Source organism: Rattus norvegicus, chromosome 1 (genome assembly GCF_021556685.1).
Source record: "Rattus norvegicus strain SHRSP/BbbUtx chromosome 1, alternate assembly SHRSP_T2T, whole genome shotgun sequence".
Lineage (NCBI taxonomy): Eukaryota > Metazoa > Chordata > Mammalia > Rodentia > Muridae > Rattus > Rattus norvegicus.
Window position 1 is genome coordinate 187,199,499 of NC_141534.1, and position 22,322 is coordinate 187,221,820.

At 41.5% G+C, this 22,322-nt stretch overlaps 2 protein-coding genes across 11 annotated transcripts in view; one reads left to right on the forward strand and one right to left on the reverse strand.

Moving 5' to 3' along the window:
* Dcun1d3 (defective in cullin neddylation 1 domain containing 3) overlaps positions 1-2,418 on the reverse strand; it is a 42,647-nt gene extending 40,229 nt beyond the window's left edge. The window contains 2 exon segments of one of the 6 annotated variants that reach the window (NM_001438238.1): positions 1,198-1,273; positions 1,686-1,840. The gene's annotated coding sequence lies outside the window, so the exon portion shown is untranslated. 6 annotated transcript variants of the gene reach the window in all.
* Positions 1,954-21,814, forward strand: Lyrm1 (LYR motif containing 1). 5 transcript variants are annotated; one of them, NM_001276487.1, is made up of 4 exons: positions 1,954-2,018; positions 15,066-15,256; positions 19,184-19,276; positions 20,922-21,814. In NM_001276487.1, the coding sequence occupies exons 2-4, from the start codon at positions 15,098-15,100 to the stop codon at positions 21,036-21,038; spliced, it is 369 nt and encodes a 122-aa protein (NP_001263416.1). In that variant the 5' UTR covers positions 1,954-2,018; positions 15,066-15,097; the 3' UTR covers positions 21,039-21,814. The 5 variants fall into 5 exon arrangements, with proteins under 5 accessions (NP_001263416.1, XP_087433329.1, XP_087433332.1 ...); XM_087577203.1 differs by having other exon boundaries at positions 1,995-2,899; positions 20,922-21,514; XM_087577206.1 differs by having other exon boundaries at positions 1,995-2,781; positions 20,922-21,514.
* The last annotated feature ends 508 nt before the right edge of the window (positions 21,815-22,322 follow it).

Sequence of the window (22,322 nt, forward strand, 5' to 3'; positions counted from 1 at the left end):
AATTCTGGACTTTTCATTCAATGGCTAACTAGGTTCCAAATGAATTAAAGTGAGGCTAGCTAGGAGTAACTTTTCTGTTATATTTCTGTAAACCATCTAAGCATCATTACTTGTACAATCAAGGCATTAAGTCTTCTGTTTTATCAGGCCCTAATAAATATGATGGTACTCTCTTCCCAACATCAACATAGGATTATGATAATCCTAGTGATACTGCACAGCAAATCAATGAAAGAACAACACATGCACCTTCATGAACCCCTAAAATCTAGCACTATGTCTTAAAGCATAAAGTTTCTTAGAAGACAGTTCCATAATCAACAGAGAATTTTTTTAAATGTACCAACACCAAAACAAGATTCATTAACACTTCACTCTGAAATCTCTGACAGGATAGAAGAGGCACTATACTCGTGGTGGGTTTTTTGTTTGTTTTTTAAACAATACAAACATCTTTCCAATTAATCTGTCTTTCTTCAGATTTCCATACCCATTATGCATTGTGTTTTGCTAAAGCATAACTATATATCCCATGTCTCTTATAAGACCACCTTACACAAAGCATCGGCTAAAGAAGATAAAAATCAAGCTTATTATAAGACACACAAATCAAGAAAGGCATAAAAGAGCTATTGTCCAACTGTAGAAACAAAAACAGTAATACAGGGTTTTCTGTTCTCAGAAGTGCATCATGAAGTGTGGGTGGAGAGAAACACAGAAATCCAGAATTAGCCTAACATCAAATCATTTTTGGAAAGAGTTGACAACATGTAAATTTCTCACATATAAAGTATTTAGAGCGAGAGACCTTGATTCCTGGTCTATGATGCCATTTATGATGCCTTGCAAGAGCTCTCGAATTCTAGTATTCATAAAGGAAAATGTTCATTATAATCGGGAGCCAGGCGGCGTTGTGAGGTACTCCCCAATGTGACACAGACCATAACTGAAGTACTACAAAGCTTGCAGTTAGGAGCTGGGATGGAGGCGGAACACAAAATTCAGAAGAGGTAACCGAGGTAATAAGTGCCACAAAGGGGAGAGTGTGACCAAGCCTGCCACTCAACCACAGAGAATTAAAGTAGAAACAGGGGTGTGTATGAGGAAAGATAAGAGGTGGGGATGGAAAAAACAATACATTTGTCATCCCGTCCCACTTCCTAAACAGGATATAGGCAAAACCTCCAGCCCCATTACCTCAGGCACAGATGGTTATCGTCTACAGCCAAGGTGCACAGAAAGGCCTTCAGGTCTGAGCCCCTTAATTCCAGGGCTGTTAACGATTACAGAGAAGGATGGGGGCGGGGAGAAAAATCAGGGAGGGAGCTGCAGATTCACCCACCACCTCCCCCTTGGGCTCCTACCTCACGGCTCTTACCCTGGACTTTCAGCTCAGAGTCTGCAGACCCTCCCCGGGGATCTACAGCCCCAGGTCCCCAGACCCGGGATTGAGGGGTGCTGGCGATGGACAGGCAGGGACAGTAGGTAAGTTTTCTGAGCCTTGCGCTTGACAAGCCACAGGCTCCCCTCACAGCCTCTTCTTCCAGAGGGACCAGTCCAGACAAGGCGCTGATTTGCACTCCTCCCTTTCCACCACCACCCCCTTTCTCGAAGGAACCGAACCCCCGCCCCTTCATCTCTGAATGCTCCCCCCTTTTCCTCAATTTCCCCCCCTCCAAACTCACAGCTGCTCCAGAGGTTCCTCCAGTCAAACCCTTTCTGGAAACGACGGCGGCCCGGCGGGTCCAAACTACCTACCATCCCCGCTTGCGTTTCCAGGCTCCCTACCCCCGCCGCCGCCGCCTTTTCTGCCACCGCGGCCGCCGCCTCCTCCTCATCTGCAGCCCACCGGCGGCGGCCGCCCCGAAGCCCCGCCCCCTCCATTGCCTCCTGCATCATCACTTCCGGTAACCCCGCCGGCCGGTGGCTCAAGGAGGGAGAGAATGGGAGAGGGGCGGGGACAGGAACGAGGAAGGTGACGCCACGACGTACGCGGGGACGTCCGAAGCCGTCTCCAAGTAAGGGCAAGGCGGGGACGGGTGGAGGGTGGGCTAGGACTGGGCCAGGCCATCTTCTGACTAGAAATGGGGGAAGGAGTTAAAGAGAGGGTAAAACGGAAAGCTGGAGGAGAGGGAGGTTAGCTCAGTTGTTGAGTGCGGCGGGGAGTCGGCTAAATCTGAAAGTTTCAGGAGGTTTGAGACGACCTCTGACCTGGGCCTCATGCTGCCACAGCTGTCCGCCCGGTGGTTTGGCCCGGCCTAGCCTGCGGGACCTGCTCGATAGAGCCCGGTGTGGCCAAGGCTCGGCAGAGCTCCTGGCACCGCCTCTTCCCAGCCGACTCCTGTGGGTGGGGGAAGGCAGGAGTGACGCTGAGTGAGTGTAAGGATGGAGAAGCCGGCTCCGGTCGCGGGGGACTGGGGAAAGGGGTTGGCTTCCCTGGGGCTGGGATGAGAAGCTGGTGTGGGGTTGCTAGGAGACGCGCCTGTGTGACCCCAGCCCCTCGAGGGCAGCTTGGTGTCATCGCCACTGGCCTCGGGAGAACTGCCTAAGGGAACTGGCACGTGGGCAAGATCCTGCTCGGGACCCTTCAGACTTTCGAATGGAAATGGAAAGCGACAGGGGCAGTTCTAGGAGGCTTATCGAGGTGCCTGCCTTGAGAAAGGCCACCCAAAGGAGCCCGGATGTAGGAATCAGACTTCAAGGGATGATGGCTAGTTTGATTACCAAGATGAGCAAATGACAAAATAAAGGAAGCCTTGTTCCTGAACTTTTCATTAATAAGTGAGTGCAGAGGATGGCAGCTGCCCCAGAAGCTGAATGGCGTGGTTAGAAGGCCTCTTGCAGGTTTAAGAGGAAAAGAGAATGGGAGAAGGAAGGAACTGCCTACGTGGAAGCATGGGTAACGTTTTAAACAAAAGGCAGAAGGCTGAAGTCTTGGAGTTGGAGAAATCGCAAGGGTTTGGCCTTTGTATTATTTGCCGAAGTGTAATGAATAGCCAAACCTTACTTAACATTTTTAAAAATTGCTGCTGGGTAAAAGGTAGTTAAAGGGCTGTTGCTAAGGCCATGGGAGATGACAGTGGTGTTGGAAACATGGAAATTAAGAGAGTTGATTCATAATATATTTGGGAGCTTGAACATTCCAGACTGCTGAATTGGATACAAAATGTGTGGGAGAATATGAAACCAGAGATGTCTCCCTAGAGAAAACAGTTTGGGAAGGAATATCTTAAGCTCTCTGGAACGTGTGTTGAAAGTCATTTTACAGCTTGAATGAAGATGTCCAGAAATAAGGTAGACAAGTTGGAAGCCAAATCAAATTGGGTGGGGATAATAAATGTAGAGCTTGTTCTTAGACCTTAAGAAATAGGTAGTAGATGAGGAAAGTTCCCAAACTCCTTAGGTCTCCTCACATTAGAGACCACCCAGAAGGGTAGAAGCCAGTAGGAAGCTCAGTAAGAATAGCACCTCAGAAATAAGGAGCCCCCCCCCTTTAATATCTTTAAACAATAGGATCCACCATCATCTCTTGAAGACCTCGCTCAAATCTCTTCCTGCTGTCCCAGCTATCAGTGTTTTTGTACATAAGTAATGTATGTGCATTGCCTGATTTCTTTGATAAATGTTGGTTTACATGTTTGTGCCCAGGGTCCAATTATTTTGTTGTATCTCCGTAGAAACACCTTATGAGATCACCAACTCTGGAATTCTTTTTTGGTTTGGTTTGGGTTATGTGTGTATGTGCATGTGCTTTTCTTTCTCTTGGTAGCTCTGGTTATAGACCTGGCTGGCCTCAAACTAAAGAGATCCACCTGTTTCTGCCTCTGGAGTGCTGGAATTAAAGGCGTGCACCACCACACCCAGCTCAACCTTGGGATTCTTACAAAGGGAGTTTTGTCCCCGCTGCTGCAAAGGCCACTACCATTATAGTGAATCTCAATGGAAAGGGTATCCAAAGGGCTGGGTTTCATTCTTGGATCTGCAGGGTGGCCTTGGAAAAGGTCCTATTCTTTGAGCTGATAGGGTTGGCCTAGATTAAAAGTTGCAAGCTGGCAAGACAGATAATGCCTGCAAGCATATTGTTCAGCCCACAGCATGATTTAAATTCTTCTTTCTTAGAATATGCTTGCCAGTTTTTAAAAATTGAACATCAGAATCTAGATTTTTGGCTTCATTAGGAAATTCGGACAGTCTGGCAACACCAGTCTGAGGTTCCTAGAATCCCTACACAGCTGAAGCTGGAGTTGCTTATCCTTTGTGTATGGCTTATGCCCCAAGTGGGCCATAAGCATCTCCCCTCACACCCATTCCCAAGCCAACATTTGATTTGTAATTGACCTGAGAACTGTATTGTCTGTATGTAGCTGCTTAAGACATGTGACTAAGTTTAAATAACAGTTCCTTAGACACATATTCCAGATGTTCAATAGTTGCATGTGGCTGGTCTCTGCCCTGTTGGTTAGATCAGACAGAAGAGTTTTACCATAAACAGTTCTTTTGTTCAGTGTTGGATTGAAACACTGAAAGAATTTAAAGACTTTGAGTGCAAATCATTCCACACAAGTAAAGTCAGACAGACATTGTTTCTGCTCTTGGGACAGTCTAGTCAGGAGTTGGTGGCCCTAAAAATAAAGTTCCTCATTTGGTAACTAACTAGAGAGTCCTTGTAGAATGTTCTGAAAACATGGTCATCAAAGTATTGTCATCAAAGCCTTGTTTGTTTTTATTCTTCCGAGACAAAAGTTTCTCTTCATAGCCATGACTGCCCTAGGATTTGCGCTGTAGGAAGACTGGCCTTCCGCTCCCAAGTGCCAGGATTAAAGGTGTTGCAGGACACACCTGGCATCCACAAAGACTTTTTACAACCTTCTAATCCAGTTTCTTAGAAGAATGTCACAAAGGAGGGATTTAAAATAGTGTTTGGGCTCTCTGACTTTCCTACTTGCTTTGAATAGTTGAAGATTCTTGCTGGAGAATCATGTGTCTCTACCATTGACTTGTTTGCAGCTCCTCCCTTATATCTGTCACACAGCTGATTTTGGATAACTGGTTTTGAACACCTCTGGCTAATGTTTTTGTTTCTTAAATCTGCTGGCACATGCTTGTAATCCAGTGATCCAGGATGCTGAGGCCAGAGAATCATCACAGTTTTAAGACCAGGTCTGTCAACCAATTGAGTTCCAGTCCAGTCAGGGTTCTAGAATAAAACTTTGTCTCAATAAACAAATAGCATTCTGGTAAGGAATCATTTAGCCATTTATTTTGAATTATTATAAATTGATTTCCACTAAGAATTTCTGTCTTGAATAAGTTGCCTGATTGATACAATATTGCAGTATTGAATTGGTCTCATATGCAATTAATCTTGATGTGTGTTCCACTGCTGTTAAGATATACTAATGGTTCCCAACATGAAAATAATTTCTACTTTTCAATGATATGAAAATGATAACTCTCTATATTTTAAATTTTAATCTTTTCCTGAGCTGGAAATAGTCCCAATGTTGGTCAGCAGCTGCCAGACCCCACATCCAGTCAGCCACGAGGTTGAGGAACCAGCACTTGGTAGGGGTAGTAGCACATACCTTTAATCCCAGAGGTAAGAGCATTTCTGTAAGTTGGATTCATATTCCAAGTTTCAGGACAGCCAAAGCTAAATAGTGAGACCCTGTCTCAACAACAAGCAAATAGAACCAAGACTTACTGTGTTGCTAGGCTGTGACATTGAAAGGATTAGCTAGCTGTGTTAAATGCATTTTCCATTTAAGATGTTTTTAGTTTAGGAAACTATCAGGAGCTAGCACTGTCTGCAAGTCAAGGAACATCTGTGTTTAGGATGCATGATTGCCTCCTGTTGCTTTGCTTTAAATAGTCACTTCAGGAATCTTTCTGATATTTGTATTTTGGATTTCCCCTTTGTTCTGATGACTTCCCATGTTTCAGAATCTAACCTAATTTTATTTTCCATTTGATAAAAGTGTCATCTACATCTTTTCCTGAGTCCATCTCTGATATACCATATTCTTGGGCTTTTTGGTTTTGGGTTTTTTTTTTGCATAAAGTAAATGCTGTTTCAGAGAATTGTGGTGTGAAATATACTGAACGAGTGTATCCTGAGGATTGCACAACTGTGTGGTATTACTTCCCTCTTCAGATTCTAATCACCAAAAAAATCTAGGACAGGAAATTGTGTGTGTGTGTGTGTGTGTGTGTGTGTGTGTGTGTGTGTGTGTGTGTGTGTGCAGGGAACTAAGGGACCAGGAATCTATAGGGCACAGTTTCACTTGAAGATTGTTCAGTTGTTGTGACAATAAAATCATTCATTGTACCAGCCAGTGTCTGACAAAAGCAGGGAATAGCTCTAAGAGAAAAGAGCAGGATTGTAAAGAGTTAGAAAGAGATAAAAGAAGAGACATAGGAAGGAAAGTGGTGTCCTGATTCAATGCTGGCACCTGCGTTAACATTTCCAGTAAGAAGCACGCACTGTGGTCTGAAGATAAGCAGTGTCTCCAGCAGTGTTATTTACTTATACTGAAGAACAATAGCCTTTTACTGTACAGGGATTATTAATGATCAGAGGGAAATAGCTTTAGGAAAATCCATTACTACCACAAAGCAGCAAACTCACAGTCTACATACTTTTCCATTCTCTGCAGACAAAGCTAACCATAGATAAAAGGCTCACTATCCTCATTTCCTCCTTTTCAAGTAAGGTATACCTTTACTTCCTAGTACTCAGTGTTTTAATGAAACATCTCATGAATAATCCTCACAACTCTGAAAACTGTTCTGTGGCTGCTTATTACCATTTAAGAACCTGAACCAGGAGTGAAGCTTGGTGATACAAACCTATAATCCCAGCTGCTCTTGAGGATGAAAAGTTCAAGGCCCTTCTTGGATAATAGAGTGAGTTCAAAGCCACTTGGTGAGACACAATCTCAAAACCAAAGTAAAAGGACAACTAGGGGATGGGGTTAGTGTGAAGTGTGTGCCTTGCTTATGTAATCCCTAGGGCTGCCAAAGAAGAAACTCTACACTGAGAAACTGAGGCACAGGCTGAGCCCAGTGAACATGATTATTGGTGCTATCAAAATCATTTCAAGGCTGGGAATAGTATCGTACACCTTTGATCCGAACAGTTGGGAGGCAGGCAGATGTAGGGGAATCTCTGAGTTCGAGGCTATCCTGGTCTACATAGCAAGTTCCTGGACAGCCAGCACTACACAATAGATCCTGTCTCAAACGAAACATTTCCCCAAATGACAACTGCATTAAATTATAGTTCTCTGGGTTGATTTTAAAATTAGATTGTTGGATACAATGTGCCTTTGTCCCCAAGATGATTAGTTTTCAAGAGGAAAAAAACAATTTTCCATTTCATTGATTCTAATCCTCACAGGAATAAGGCCTTTTGGGCTAGTGGACAAGCCATTGGTGGCCTTAAAAAAAGTGAGGATTATATCATAGGTGTGAGTCTTAAAGAGCTCTCTTTTGAACCATAAGCCTCCCCAAAACAACACAAGAGTTGTTTTCAGTGCCCTGGAATCTTTTGTTAAAATTCATGTATTAGCTGGGTGGTGTTAGCACACTCCTTTATTGCTAGCACTTAGAGGCAGAGACAAGCAGATCTCTGAGTTCAAAGACAGACTGATCTACAGAGTGAGTTCCAGGACAACCAGAGCTACACAGAGAAACCCTGTCTCAAAAAAACAAAAAAATCTACTTATCAGTAGGTGATGGGCTCTAGCTCATGTGTGGCTGTTGGAGGACAACTTTGTTGAGTCAATTCTCTCCTTTTACTCCTTTGAAATGAGTTCCAGGGATCAAAGTCTGATTGTCAGGCTTGTACAGCATGTGCTTTTATCTGCCAAGCCATTTTGGTGACCCAAGCTCTTAGACATTAATTGGGAACTCTCCTCCAAATGCTATGGTGTATATCTCAGGATGAGATTGAATATTATTGATGACCATTCCGTGTGTATAAATTTATTCTAACAAGAGATTTTCATGCCCTAATTGTGTATCAGGCCTAGAAGTATAAGGAATGAGACTATCTGGTCCTCTTACCTTTACCACCTCTCCCAATATAGTCTCAAACAATGAAAGAAGCAAATCCAGTTAGATAGAAAATTAGCCAGCAAGATAGATCAGTGTATAAAGGCTCCTGATGTCAAAACTGGCAACCTGAGTTCCATCCCTAGGATATACATGGTAGGAAAGAACTGATTCCCACAATTTGTCCTCTGACCTATAGTTGCACAAATTGGCATGACACATATATACACAATAAGTAAATAAAATATAATAAAGTTAACCTTTAAAATTTACCAAAGAACATTAGAGTATGATAAGTAGGGGTAAGTAACGGGATGCACACAGGTGCACTGCCACAGCCCCTGCACTGGGATGATGCTCCAATAGAAGGCTAGAGGGTAGATGGAGAAAGCAATAGTGGGGACAAAGAAAGGGTATTCTGATTGTGTGATTTGAGGACTTCTCAAGGCAAGAAGGGTGTCATATCTAAAAAGGTAGGGCAGCGGGACTGATTTTTGTTTGGATGATTTCACAGCCTTCCCCATCCCCACCCCCAAATCATGGAGTACTTGAGAGAGAAATTTCGACTATAGGGAGCTATGACAAGGAGAAATGATATCCAAGCCTCAGGTCTTCCTTAAAGGGAATGGAATGGATTTTCCCCCTTTCCTTCTGTCCCTTCTTCTGTTTATGCTGCAGAAATTTTTGTTGAGGAGAAAGCAAAGCCTCAAGAGAGTCCAGCAGCTGGAATTTTGACATTCTTGAGACCAGAGTCATACTTTATAAACTTCATCTGTGGAAACAGAATTGTCTTTTAAACTCCTAAATGGGAACTAGAGAAATGGCTGAGGGGTTAAAAGCAAGTTATTGCTCTTGTAAAGAACCCAGGTTTGGTTACCAGCATCCACATGGTGACTGACAACCATCTATAACTCCATTTCTGGGGACCCAATTCTTCAGACCTCAGGCTTCTGCACTCATGTTATGCACATATGCATATACTGGCTCTCCTGGACTCGATTTGTAGACCAGGCTGGCCTCAAACTCACAGAGATCTAACTTCCTTTGCCTCCTAAGTGCTAGGATTAAGGGCATATACCACCACCATATATATATATGTGTGAAAATATGTATATATTTTCATGCTTCAGTGAGCTTTCCAAGATTACCATCATCATGTTAACCTGTAGCATCTTTGACAGGTCCTCATATTCACATTCTAACAGTCTGTCTTGCCTGCCCCAGATCTTTGCTCCTGCTACCCTCTTCCCTGTACCACTCTCCCCTTAACTTCCCATTATTAGTCTTCTTCACAGAACTCCAGTCAAATATTCTAAGCCCCCAAACATCTCCCATTTCATTTCATTCAGAATATATGACTGTGAAATTCTTTGATTTTCTTGTATATTGTCTGTCTCTGCTACTAGAAGGTAAAATATCCCCAGACCTCCATGATCTTGGATATGGTAGGCCTGTCCAATAAATGCTGAGAGGATCAATGTATTGGTTGGTTGGCAAAGGGGACTTAAAGCCTGCAGGGTGTAACAGTGTGATGAGTCTCTTCCTCATCGCACTCTGATGTCAGCTCCCCTGAAAGTCAGAGGGGTTACCACAGAGAACTGAAAGAGTAGAGCATTCCAAGCAGGTGCACAGCCTCCTTTTAAGGGTCCTGGTATATAAAATTCTTTTTGAAGAAGGGCAGGTGGGGATTTTTATAAACCATACCAAGGTGCAAAATACTTCCGTGGCTCTTTGTATGGGAAGAGAATAGAATTCTGTGGCTTCTTTTAATGGAATTGTTTCACTTCCTTTGTACTAATGATTAAGCTCTTTAAAGCATGCAACAGATATTAAACATTTATTGAGACCAAGCAATGTATTTAGTTACTAACAACTTGAGCTCTAATTCCAGATTAGACTTTCTAATCTCTCTTTACATCAGGTCCCTCTGTAAAATGAGAATAGAAGCAGCATCTGCCTGCTGAATTGCTGTGATGTTTACAGTTATATGTAAAGTACCTTGCAGAGCTTGAAGCCCATGGTAAATGCAAAGCAATTGTAGCTGTTGTTGTTTTTGTTGTTGTTGTTGTTGTTGTTGTTGTTGTTGTTACTGTAATGAGTAAGATAAAGTTCCTGCTCTCCAGGAGCTAGGCAGAAAAATCTAGAGAGAAAATGATGCAAAATAACTGCAGAAGAGCACTAGGTGGCATGTGCTAGGCCCTGGGGAAAGAGTACTCTGGGAACATTGGGTAATGTATAGGTATCTCTCTTAGTAGGAGAGATGACAAGTAGAAAAGAAGCATGCTAAAGAGAAGGGTCAGCCAACACTGTCATAGGCTTGACAGTGAAGCAGGGTCTTGCTATGTACCTTTGGACATAAGTGACCTGATCACTTTGTAGACCAGGCTACCCCTAGACTTGTGGCAGCCCTTCTACTTTAGCCTTCTGAGTGTCAAGATTACAGGTATGAACATAATACACTGGTTAGAAATTTTCTGAATACATTTATTCATAGCCAACCCTACATCACACCAAAATCAGTATCATGGGTTTGGTGGGTCATTCTAGTATGCATTAAAGTAATGACAACTAATAAATATGAATATTGTGTATCTGAAATCATCTCCACAATCTAATTTTGAGATATCTGCGTTAGGGACCTCTCCCAACTGTGTACCAGATAGCAAAACATACTAGCAGCAAAATGTGCCAGACTATTGTAAAATACGCACTCAATAATAAGTTTTATCTCAGTAATAAGTTTTATCTGCTCATGCAGGCAGTACAGCCTTTAAAAGAGGAGACACCTTGCAGTCACAATTCCACCCATCACACTTGTGTTTTCTTTCTTCATCCTGGGATTTGGTTAAAGTAAAAAGGAACAAATGTTTCAAGTAGTGCTGATCCAGAATAAATGCCAGAAAACCTTGAAAATTCCTTAAGAATTGACTTCGCGACCACTTTAGACTGAAGTCCTGATTTCTGAACAGTAACTATTCCTTATGTTGCTAAAGGGAACTCCCAGTAGACCTCACTACTGTCTAAGATCAATTCTTGACCATCTGTAAATAAAGATAAAGGCTGCCTGGGTTTGCATTAATCCTGAGAGAATGTTAGTTTGAAGCCACTTAAATCCTCAGATAAGAAGACCTTCAGGAAATGTCAACTCTAGTAAATGAGGTGCTGCTTTCTAAGACGAAAAAGAAAATTCCAAAAAGCACTTTTTAAAATGTTTATGGGTGACTAATGCAGTATTTGAATCTCAAGCTTTCTGTACCATGAGATAGTCTCACATTTTCAGGAAACGTTTGCTGAGTCCCTGGTAGTTCAGCAGTAAATAAGACATGTAGTAACTGTCCCTGTAAAGATTAGAGTCTATTGGAGGAAAATAGACATTAACACACCAAAACTTGAGTGATGTATCCTATAAAGAACAACTATCAATATTCAATGATTCCTAACCCAATGTGTGTGGTTAAGGAGAATCTAGGGAGTATGAAGGCTGTTCTGAGACATCCGTGTTTTCTTGAGGAGCTAAAGGATGAATAGAGAGATTGGTCAAGTAAAAAACAAGATCAGGTGAGGTGTCATGGCACATACCTTTAATCTCAGAGCTAAGGAAGCAGAGGTAGGTGGATCTCTGGGAATCTGATGCCAGCCTAGTCTACCTAAGCCTTTTTTTTTTCCTTAGTATTTTCTCTCAAGAGCTATATAGTGAGACCTTGTCTTAAAAATAAATAAAATAAAATAAAAATTAACGAAGAGAGGAAAATGTGAGTGTGCACCCCAAAGTCAGGAAAATCATAGTTTCCTCCCAAAGAACTCAAAGAAACCCAGTAAGAAAACAACAAAAGATGCATTTTTCTCTCTTTTGACTTTTCTTCCAAGACTTAGAACAGGCTATACCTGTTCATATACAAAAGTGAAGATAGCTTTTGACTTTGCTCCTGGCAGTCTTTGCCACTTGGATTTTCTAGGTCACCTGATGTTGGCAAATCATCTCACCTATCTTCCTTTCTGGATTAGTTTTTCAAAACACACACTAATTAAAGTATTTTCAAAATAGTCTTACTAAGTGTCAATTGTCAGTAGTCATTACCTTGAGTAACCTAATTGCAGGTCTTGTGTGTCATGTTATAGCTTATGATCAGAGTTCTTAGAGTAATAAGAGAGAGCCAATTAAAGCCAGGCTTTGAGAAATTTGCTAGGTTTTTAATATGTTTGACCTTTCCTTTCCTTTGGTATCTGAAAGTCGTCTGCTGATGACAGGGAAGTGAAGCAGTCTTTAGTTGATGCCCCTCTCACAGGAACTGACTCACGTGTTTTCAGATGAAACCATGGAGTTTTAGGGAGAGCCTGAAACTCAGAAACCTGTTTCCTTACCAGGAAAAATGTCATTGTGTCATCTGGGTCTTTCTTACCCACAGTGTTCTCACTTGGTTTTTTGGAATGCCTTTAAGCATTGTTTCTTGGAAGCGTCGTGGATGCTGTTGTGTATAACCTTAATCCTTTAAGCTTTTAGATCTGGATTGGGGAAGCAGTGCTTTCAAGCTTTTCATCAAATGGTTAAAGTTGGTTCACTCCTTATTGCTCAAGACAATTACCAGTGTCAGGAGTAAGAGGGGCAGTCAGCTTCAAATAAGAAATTCTATACAATGTGAGTTCCATGTAAGAATTTCTATATCTATATGTATGTAGATATACAAACCTGCCATTCTTTAGCAGCTGGGATTCTCATAAACTAGGGACCATCCTAAAGCATTCCATCCCCAGGCAGGGAGTTGGGAATGGATTGTGTTCCTAAATGACAGCCTTCAACCTCCATCCCAATCCTGATAAACCTGTTTGGAAAACAAAAAACAAAAACAAAAGCTCAGGACTCATGGATGTGTTCACAGATGTGCACCACATCTGTCTTTTCTGCCTGTTCTCTTGTCTAAGGCATCATATAGCCATTATTCTAAATCTGACTAAGAACTCTAAGGATTTGTCTCCCCCTCACACATCCCCCTTCTTGGTACTTTTTTCTCAAGTTTTACACATAGAAATATATAAAGAATTAGACTGAAGTTTTGCACAAGTTATAAAATGTCCATCAGTAGAATAGACAAGTGCACTGGGATCTCTTGGTAGAGTGGATTGACCTGCAGCAGTGATGTCAGAACTAGAGCTCAGTGTGACAATGAGAATTGCAAATTCAATAGACACAAAAGTACAGCTTATAGAATATATATGAAGTTCTAAGCTTGTAATGTCTTGTACAGCAAATGTAAAGGATTTGTGGCATTGATAAATAGCAGTCAGAATGGTGGGACCTTCAACCAACAAGGAAAAGACAATGTACACAGTGGTGCATGCCCTTAATCTTACTTAACACCCTGAAGCAGAGGGAGGCAGTTCTTGGTGATTTCAAGGCCAGCTTGGTCTACATGGAGAATTCTAGGTCAGCCAAGGGTAAATAGTGCGATACTGCCCCCCAACCCCCAAGAGGATTGCTTTGGAAGAGGTCCAATGGGAGCATCAAGTGTTTCCACAACTTGTTCTTCAAACCATATAGGAAGCTATTATGTTATTCTCTGTCCTTTTGTATCTGAAATATTTCATTAAAACTAAGAAGAATTTACAGAAAAGACACTGCTTGAAGTTGTGTACTTAGGTCAGTTCTCATTTGGTCATATCCACTGGTGGTATTTCCTAGAAAAAGTAAGAAGGGTTAGAAGCTCTTCTGCGAAAGATACTCAGTTGTACCATTCTTATTGGTCAAGAAATTAGTTTTGAGAAATGTTTTCTAAATTAAGAGAAACTACAACCTTACAGCCTCTGGGTAAAGCAGAGCCTTGAGACTGCTTCTATTTGATTTATATGGTAACCACGGTTTCAAAAATGAGAACTGTGACTTTAAGATTTCATGTTATAAAAGCATGTAATACCACTGTTTTTAAAGATGCATCTCAAACTCGCTGGAACTCATGATCTTCCTGCCTCAGCCATCTGAGTGCAGGGATTACAGGCCTGTGCTACCAGGCCCAGTCCTCTTACCTAGTCATAAGCTATCAAAAAAGCTGGTATCTCCAGGCCCTCATTTCAGAATGTCTGCTGCGGTCAGCGCCATGTAACAAATACTATCTGCTTGGTTGGTAGAAATAGAGGGATCAAGTTAAAAGCCAGTCTGGTTTATATGAGACTCCATCCTCTAATCAAACAAGACAAGTTGTGGATCACCTACGACTACACAGTGAGACCCTGTCTCAACAAAACAAACCAAGAATGCTTTCTAGGCATTCAGTCAGCCTTGTATATTTACCAGAGTGGGAATTAAAATCATCATTTCTGAGGTGTTCTGGTTGGTATTTTTAAAAAATAATAAATGTGAATTTTGTCTTGCCATATTTGTAAAAGGGAACTCAGAGCAAACAGCAAATTACTGCCAGTTAAGGTCTATAAGTCTAGGACTCAGGAGGCTGAAGCAGAATGGATGAAGAGCCAATCTGGGCTAAGTATGGCTTCCTGACCAGACAGGATTAACTAACTCTTGTCTCAATAATCAAGATGATAGCAGACAAAGGTGTTGCCTTTAATCCCAGCACTTGGGAGGCAGAGATAGGTAGATCTCTGTGAGTTCAAGGCCGGCCTGGTCTACTAGACAGCCAAAGCTAGACAGAAGAAACCTAATCTCAGGCAAAACAAAACAAAACAAGAGGATGGACTGAGAAGAAGTGGCAAATGCTTTTAATCCTAATACTCTAGGAGGCAGAGGCAGGCAGATCTGTGCGAGTTCAAGGCCTGCCTGGTCTATAGAACTAGTTCCAGGATAGCCAAAGCTATACATAGAAACCAACCGACTTAAAATGAATAAACAAACAAAACAAGAAGTTGGGAGGAGAGAGAGCAAAAGAACTATTTCACTGCTGTTCCTACTCTGCCCGCAGATCTGTGGAATAGGAGCAGTTATTTCTAGACTAATTAAAAATCTTGATTCAAAAACTGTACATCTGCCTGGCTGCCTACTGTCAAACTGCATCTTTATGTAGGTCTTCCTCCCCTTACTCTGGTGGGTCTGAAGATGACAGCAGCAAGCCGACAAGAAGTCCTCGGCCTCTACCGAAGCATTTTCAGGCTTGCACGGAAATGGCAGGCAGCATCAGGGCAGATGGAAGACACCATCAAAGAAAAACAGTACATACTAAATGAAGCCAGAACACTGTTCCAGAAAAACAAAAATGTAAGTAGGCCCCATCTGGACATGGCAAGGAACAGAGAATCTTCCGTAGTGTTTATTCATTTCTTTCTTACCTTAACTGAAGACCCATCCAACTCCCATATCTAGGAAGGGCCCAGAATGCAGCTTGGGTAGGCTTGCCAGTTTAGCCAATACTAGAAAGTCAAGCCCAACCCGAGTTTCCATCTTTTGGATCAACCAGATCTCAGTCCAGCCAGTAAAAGGCTCAGCATCCTCAGTAGACCCTGTGAGCCAGGTGACAGAAGTCATGCCAGTGAGGGCTGTTCCTCACATCCTAATGACCAGCCACTGGTGTGAAGTAAAATGCTTTTTCTCAATTTATAAAGCAATCAAAGCCTTCTGGTTATAAACTCATTGTATAATGTAGAAAAAGATGCAGAGCTCCTCCTAAAACTTAGCTACAAGCTCTTTGGCCATCAGAGAGGCACTGCAAAGAGCAAGGCTTCTTCTAGCTAGTTTAGCACCACCAAGTACCTGGGCACCACCCTGACAGAGCACCCAGCACTGGCTAGCTTCCCTTGGGAAAACTGCCTGGCACCAGGATGAAAGGTGACTGTCCGGGGCTCTGCTTGCTCACTTCTGTTCAATGTCCCCCAATTTAGCTTTTCTGCTTCTCTCTCCCGTCCCCTGTGTCTTTCTGGCTGTTTCTCTATAGTACCTACCACCACTCGCGCATTCTAGCTAAAGGGCAGCCTGGGTGTTGCAGCCATGCTTCAGTACCTGGACTTGGTTATTTTCTTCTTATTTTTGTTTTTCTTTTCCTTTGTTTGTTTTGGTTTGTTTTTTTTTTCTTTTTTCTTTTTCAAAACAGGGTCTATTTAGCCCTATTTAGCCTCATTATGTAGACGAGGCTAGACTCCCAACAACTCACATAGATTTCCTGCCTCTGTCTTCTGAGTGCCTGTAATAAAGACATGTCACCAAGTTTGGCCCAGTTTCTGACCACCTACCTGCAGGAACTCACCTCAGCCTAGTTATCTGTTTATAACACCTGACTCCCTAGCTGCTCCCTCTCCCCCGCCCCTTTTTCTTCTTGTAGCTCCTGTCACCTGCTGCCAGTGTGAAAACTCTTCGTTCTTAGTTAGTCCTTATTAAAGTATCCCACCGTGTGCTGAACCCTAGACTAGGTATTTTGGATATAAATAAATTAAAAATCAAAATAAGGTCTCTCTCACAGATACTTTAGTTAGGTAAAAAGTAGAAGAATTAAAATCAAGACAAACTCACATAATCTGATGGAAACCCCAAAGCATCCACACTTTATCGTTTTCTAAAATGTATTTTTACTAAGTATTTGTTTTAAAAGCAGTGACTGTGTATAGCCATGGCTATCCTGTGACTCAAGAGAGCCACCATCCTATTTTAAGTGATGGAATTAAAGGTGTCTATGTGTCACCACACCCAGCCTTTAAAATTTTCATACATGTACACAATATAGTTCTACAATATTTACCCCTGAACTTTTCCAAGATTCACCCTATCTACCTCAACTTCATGCCCTCATTCTTACAGTTTTTAATAAAGCACCGAGTTCAGTTTGTACTGCCCATGTACTGGTGGGTGTGGAGCTGTCCACCTACCACGTTTATTACATTACATTCCTCCAGTAGCCATCAGCTGTCAATAGCTCCTCAGCTAGAGGTGGGGCCTCATGACTGCCTCTCCTGCCTGTGCTGGAATGTGGCCTGGCTTGATCTGGTATAGGTCTTGGGCAGGCAAACACAGCTACAGTGAATTCACAAATGAAATAGGCCTGTCATATCCAGAAGATACTTTTAAACTCTGTCTTTTTGAGTGTGAGTGAGATTATAGGCATGTGCCACCCATCTGGCTTCCTCTGTGTCTTTTTGTCATCTTCATATATCAGAGGTGTTCTGTTCAGATGGTATATTTGGTAGCTGAAGGCAGAGATATGACCCCATGAGTCTAGCCTGGTGTTGGGGATACTGTGGCATATACCTAGTAAACCTGAGCAGACGAAATTGTCTGAGGACTATTTAAGATTAGGTTTTCATTTATTTCAGAATCATTTTGAGCCTTCACCTAGATTGGCCGAGAATGACACACAAGATGGTGTGTGCATATTATAAAATCATGCAGCATCCTGTGAATAGCTGAATTTGGAGAACTCTAGCCCAAGGTTGTATAGATGATAGTTGGAGTACTGGAGTTCTAGAAGCGCTATCCTCCTTAGCAATATCATTGTCCTAAAACTGGGTTTTATTATAACCCAGTTGCACAAAGACTTTAATAATAATGATCCAAAGGTATCTTATTCATTGCTCTGAATCCCAAGCAGGCCAATGGCAACAGGAGAATCCATTCCTAATGTGAATAGCAGCACTGTAGCTTCTGAGGCTACAGAGGTCAGGGAGTTGAGCCTCTGCCCTTAGGGACTCAGCAGAGTTCTCTGTGCTGCTGTTCCTGGAACTCCAAGAAGCACCAGGAGACAAGAACTCCCTTGGAATTTCCAAATCACATGGACCAAGACTTCAACTTGGTTGTCATCTGTAGCTGATGCAATTCTCAAGCTACTTTGAAGCACTCACAAATGGATAGAAAATCCATGTGCTGTTTTTTTTGGTTGTTTGGTTTTGGTTTTGGTTTGGTTTTTTACATCCTTTGAATGAAAGTTTCTCTCCCTGATTTGGCATTTTGTTTTGTTTTTGTTTGTTTGTTTGTTTGTTTTATGTGGCTTTTTTCCCTTTTTTCCAAAAATAGACATTTCATTCTTTTACTCAAAACTACATTATCACAATTTGAATGATTTGGGATTTCAAAGCTTCTTTTTGAGCAAGGCGATTTATAGTTTAAAATATGAGGTAAACCATTCTCCAGTATCTTATTCTTACTTAAAAGCCAGATTTCTTTAGAGCAATGGTTCTCAGACAGTGGGTCAACTTTTCACAGACATCACCTAACATGGGAAAACACAGATATTTATATTATAGTTTATAACAGTAGTAAAATTTAGTTATGAAATAGCAACAAGTTATTTTATGGTGGGGGGATCATTACAACATGAGGAACTGTATTAAAGGATCGAAGCATTAGAAAGCTCGTGAACCAGTGCTTAAGAGAGTCAGTGTGGAGAGGATGTGAAATAGCTCTCTCATTTGGTGTTGGTGGTGATGTAACTTTGCAGATTGTTGATGGAGACAAGAATTGATGTAAATTCTAGAAGGTAACTTGGGAATAGTGTGGAAAACATGTATGAACCTATGAAACCCCTTTGTCTTAACATTCTCTGCTCTAAGAATTCATCTTTCACATATATTGGCATGTGAGAAAAAATTGCATGAAGGAATATAGCAGAATCAGAAAAGGCTGGAAAGAACGGAAATGCTCATAAACAATACAATGGTTAAATTATATTAAAGCCTGGTGTTGAATTTTTGAAAGTTTGCAGGAAGAATAGCTTCTGATGTCTGAATACCAAAAGAGCTTGAAATTATGTTAATGAAAAAGCAAGACTTATAAAGATATCTATATAAAGAAAAAGCCAGGGCCAGTGAGATGGTTCACTGAGTAAACGTATTTAGTACCCAAGCCTGACGAGCCAAGTTCAATCCCTAGAACTCAAAGACAGACAAAGGGAGGAAAACAATGCCATGCGAGCACCACAGTATGTGTTTTATGGCATGTGCACACTTCCTGCACTATACATGCGGGAAAATAAATAAAATGAGAAATGTCTTTAAAAGGCTGATTCTCTGTGTTTAGGTGTGTGTATTCATAAACTAACTTTGGAGGGATTCATAAGAAGGCTAACTGGAAGATAACATGGGAAAGACCTTTATCAATATCCAGTTTCATAGCTAGTGAACTAAAAAGTTTAAGGAAGTCTACATTACATTTTATATACTACTAGAAAGATACTAAATGCCTCGCTTATTTCCTCTTAAATAGCTCACAGACCCAGACTTAATTAAACAGTGTATAGACGAATGTACAGCCAGGATTGAGATTGGACTGCATTACCAGATTCCTTATCCCAGACCGGTAAGTGTGGGCACTTACCCTTGTCAATGCAGGTCTTTCTGAGGATATGTACCATGAGGGCTAATCCTTACTGAGGAGCAAGAGCCACAGTAGGAAGCACGTTGGAAGTAAGCTCTCCTTGCATGCCACCACCCCTTCCCAGTAAGAAACTATGTCCACTGATGCAGTGCCTAGTCTCTTCCGGTACAGCTTCCCACAAGCTGGAAGGGGAACTAGTTCCTCTGTGGGCCTTCACCCATTTTTATAGAAATGCTTTTATTTTCTTTAGTATAAAAAGGAAAGCTTTTTAGTTAAAAGTTCTTACCTTTTGGAAGAAGCCAATATAATTTTAAAATGACCAGTTTTCAACTCTTTGATGTAAAAAAGCAGTTATTTTGATACTTTATCAGTTTGATTTAATACCTGGTAATATTAGTTTTCCACACATGTACACACACACACGTTCTCTCATACATGGAATTCTAGTTATATTGTTTTTATTACCTTCTGATTTTATTTCATCTCTTCTGAGCTTCTTTGTATACAGTTCTACCTCAATTCTAAATGTTTGCATTGTATGATATTATAAGACTGTGCTGTCTTTGTACAAGTTAGGGTCCCTCAGAGAAATAGAACCAGGAAGAAGGAGATCAGAAGATCTGGATGGATGGATGGATGGATGGATGGATGGATGGATGGATGGATGGATGGATAGGTGGATAGATGCATAGAGATAGATCGCATAGTTGTGGAGGCTAAAGACCCAGGAGAAAGCTAATGACATAATTCAGTCAGAGCCAGAAGGCCTAAGAATCAAGGGGGCTGATGATAGAAATCTAGAGCGGAGGCAGAGAAAAGGAGATGTCTCAGCTCAAATAAGGTGAGCAAGAAGCAAAAGAAGTGGATTCATTCTCTGTCCTTTTTCAAGCCCACTAGGTTGGAGGATGGCCGTCCACATTGGTGAGAGCAGTCTGTTGAATCTGCTAATTCATACACTGTTCTTATCTCTAAATACCCCCACACATACACCTAGAAATGATTCTTAATGAAAGTCAATCAGATTTGCTCACAAAATTAGCCATGAGAGCCATAGCATAAGCATCTTTCTACCTCAGTAGGCATCTGACTTTGCCCATCATGCACTAACCAACTTTGCACTCACGCAACTTCTCCTTTTCCTTCTTTGGGTGCCCATTTTGCTGAATCAATCTGGTAGTTCTTTTCCTGTGTCTAGGCACAGTGCAAGAGATGGGTACAAGCTCTAAACCAGATTCTGGCTTCAGATTCCACCAGTTAGTGCATGGTTTTGAACAGGCCAGTATTTAGTTTCTCTGAGCCTTCTTGGGGGGAGGGCAGTAATGGGGGGAGGATGGGGAGGGGAACACCTATATAGAAGGGGAGGGAGAGGGGTTAGGAGGATGTTGGCCTGGAAACCGGGAAAGGGAATAACAATTGAAATGTAAATAAGAAATACCCAATTTAATAAAGATGGAGAAAAAAATATTTAAAAATTGCTTAGGTGGTTCTCATAAGGATAGATCAATGAATGCAGATATATAAACATTAGTGAGTCTGTGGTAGATTTAGCATTTCAAAACAGGAAGTCCTCGGTGAATATAAGCTACACTAATGATTAATGATTCTTCATGTCATTATTCCCACTCAGATCCATCTACCCCCAATGGGTCTCACCCCACGACGAGGCCGGGGACTTCAAACCCAGGAGAAACTAAGAAAATTTTCCAAACCACTGTATCTGAAGTCTCATGATGAAGTTTCCTAACAAAGAAGACACTTTACTTTTTAGAATGGTGAGCCAACTCGGTTTTGAATATAAACAAGGCAATATACCCTCCTTGATTAGAAGCAAAATACTTTTCAGACCTCCAAAATTGGTCTTCACCTATGACATGTGGCTGCAGGCATCCCTAGGGTTTTTCGGGGTCTTGCTGCTGCTTGAGCTGATGGACTTCACATCTTCCCTGATGTCATCCTTGGGAGCTGTCTGAGGCCTGTGGGGAAGACTGAAGGCAATTCCTGGGCGGCCTTTCAGCACACATCTGATGCAGAGGGATTAGCTAGTTGCCGCAAGTTCACATGGCTCCAAAACTGCTCTGCTCCCAAAATACTTTATAGAGTTTTTTTCCACAAGTTATTTTCATTTGATTAAAACTGGTTTCTGTGTGGGCTTTTTCTGTGATCTCCTGACTCTTGTAATTTCCAAATTTATCCCTTTATAAAGGGCAGCTTTGGATTGATCATGCTTCTTTGTTGTTTTGTTGGATTTTGTGTGTGTGGAGGGGATTGTTTTGAGACAGGGATTTCCTATGTAGCACTTGCTGGCTTAGAACTCTCTATGTAGACTAGACCTTGTGTTGACCTCCTGCTTCAGCTTCTCAAGTACTAAAATTATAGACACGAGTCACTAAACTGAACTGATCATGTGATCTTTTTAATGGAAATATGATATAACACCCCTCTCCCTGATGATAAATGAAAGTACATGCCTTAATTAAACATGTGTTTATTTTAAAATAAACTGTGATTACTTAAGATGCACTTAGGAATTTCCTATGCTCATATATCAGTACGGTTAACATAGGGAAAATGGCCACTACCAACAGTTGAGAATTGTCTTACCAAAAGCAATCTACAGAGTCTATGCAATCCCCATCAAAATTCTTACACAATTCTTCACAGACATTGAAAGAGCAATTCTCAACTTTATATGGAAAAACAAAAAGCCCAAGATAGCTGAAACACTTCTAAACAATAAAAGATCTTCTGGGGGGAAGTCCCCATCTCTGACCTCCAGTTGTACTATAAAGCAATAGTGATAAATGCAACATGGTATTGGTGCAAAGACAGACAGGTCGATCAATGGAATAGAATCAAAGACCCAAGAATAACCCCATATACCTATAAATACTTGAGAAAGAGGGCAAAACCATAGTGTGAAAAAAGAAAGCATCTTCGATAAATGGTCTGTATGTAGAAGAATGAAAATAGATACATATTTATTACCTTGCACAAAGGTCAAGTCTAAGTGGATCAAGGACCTCAACAT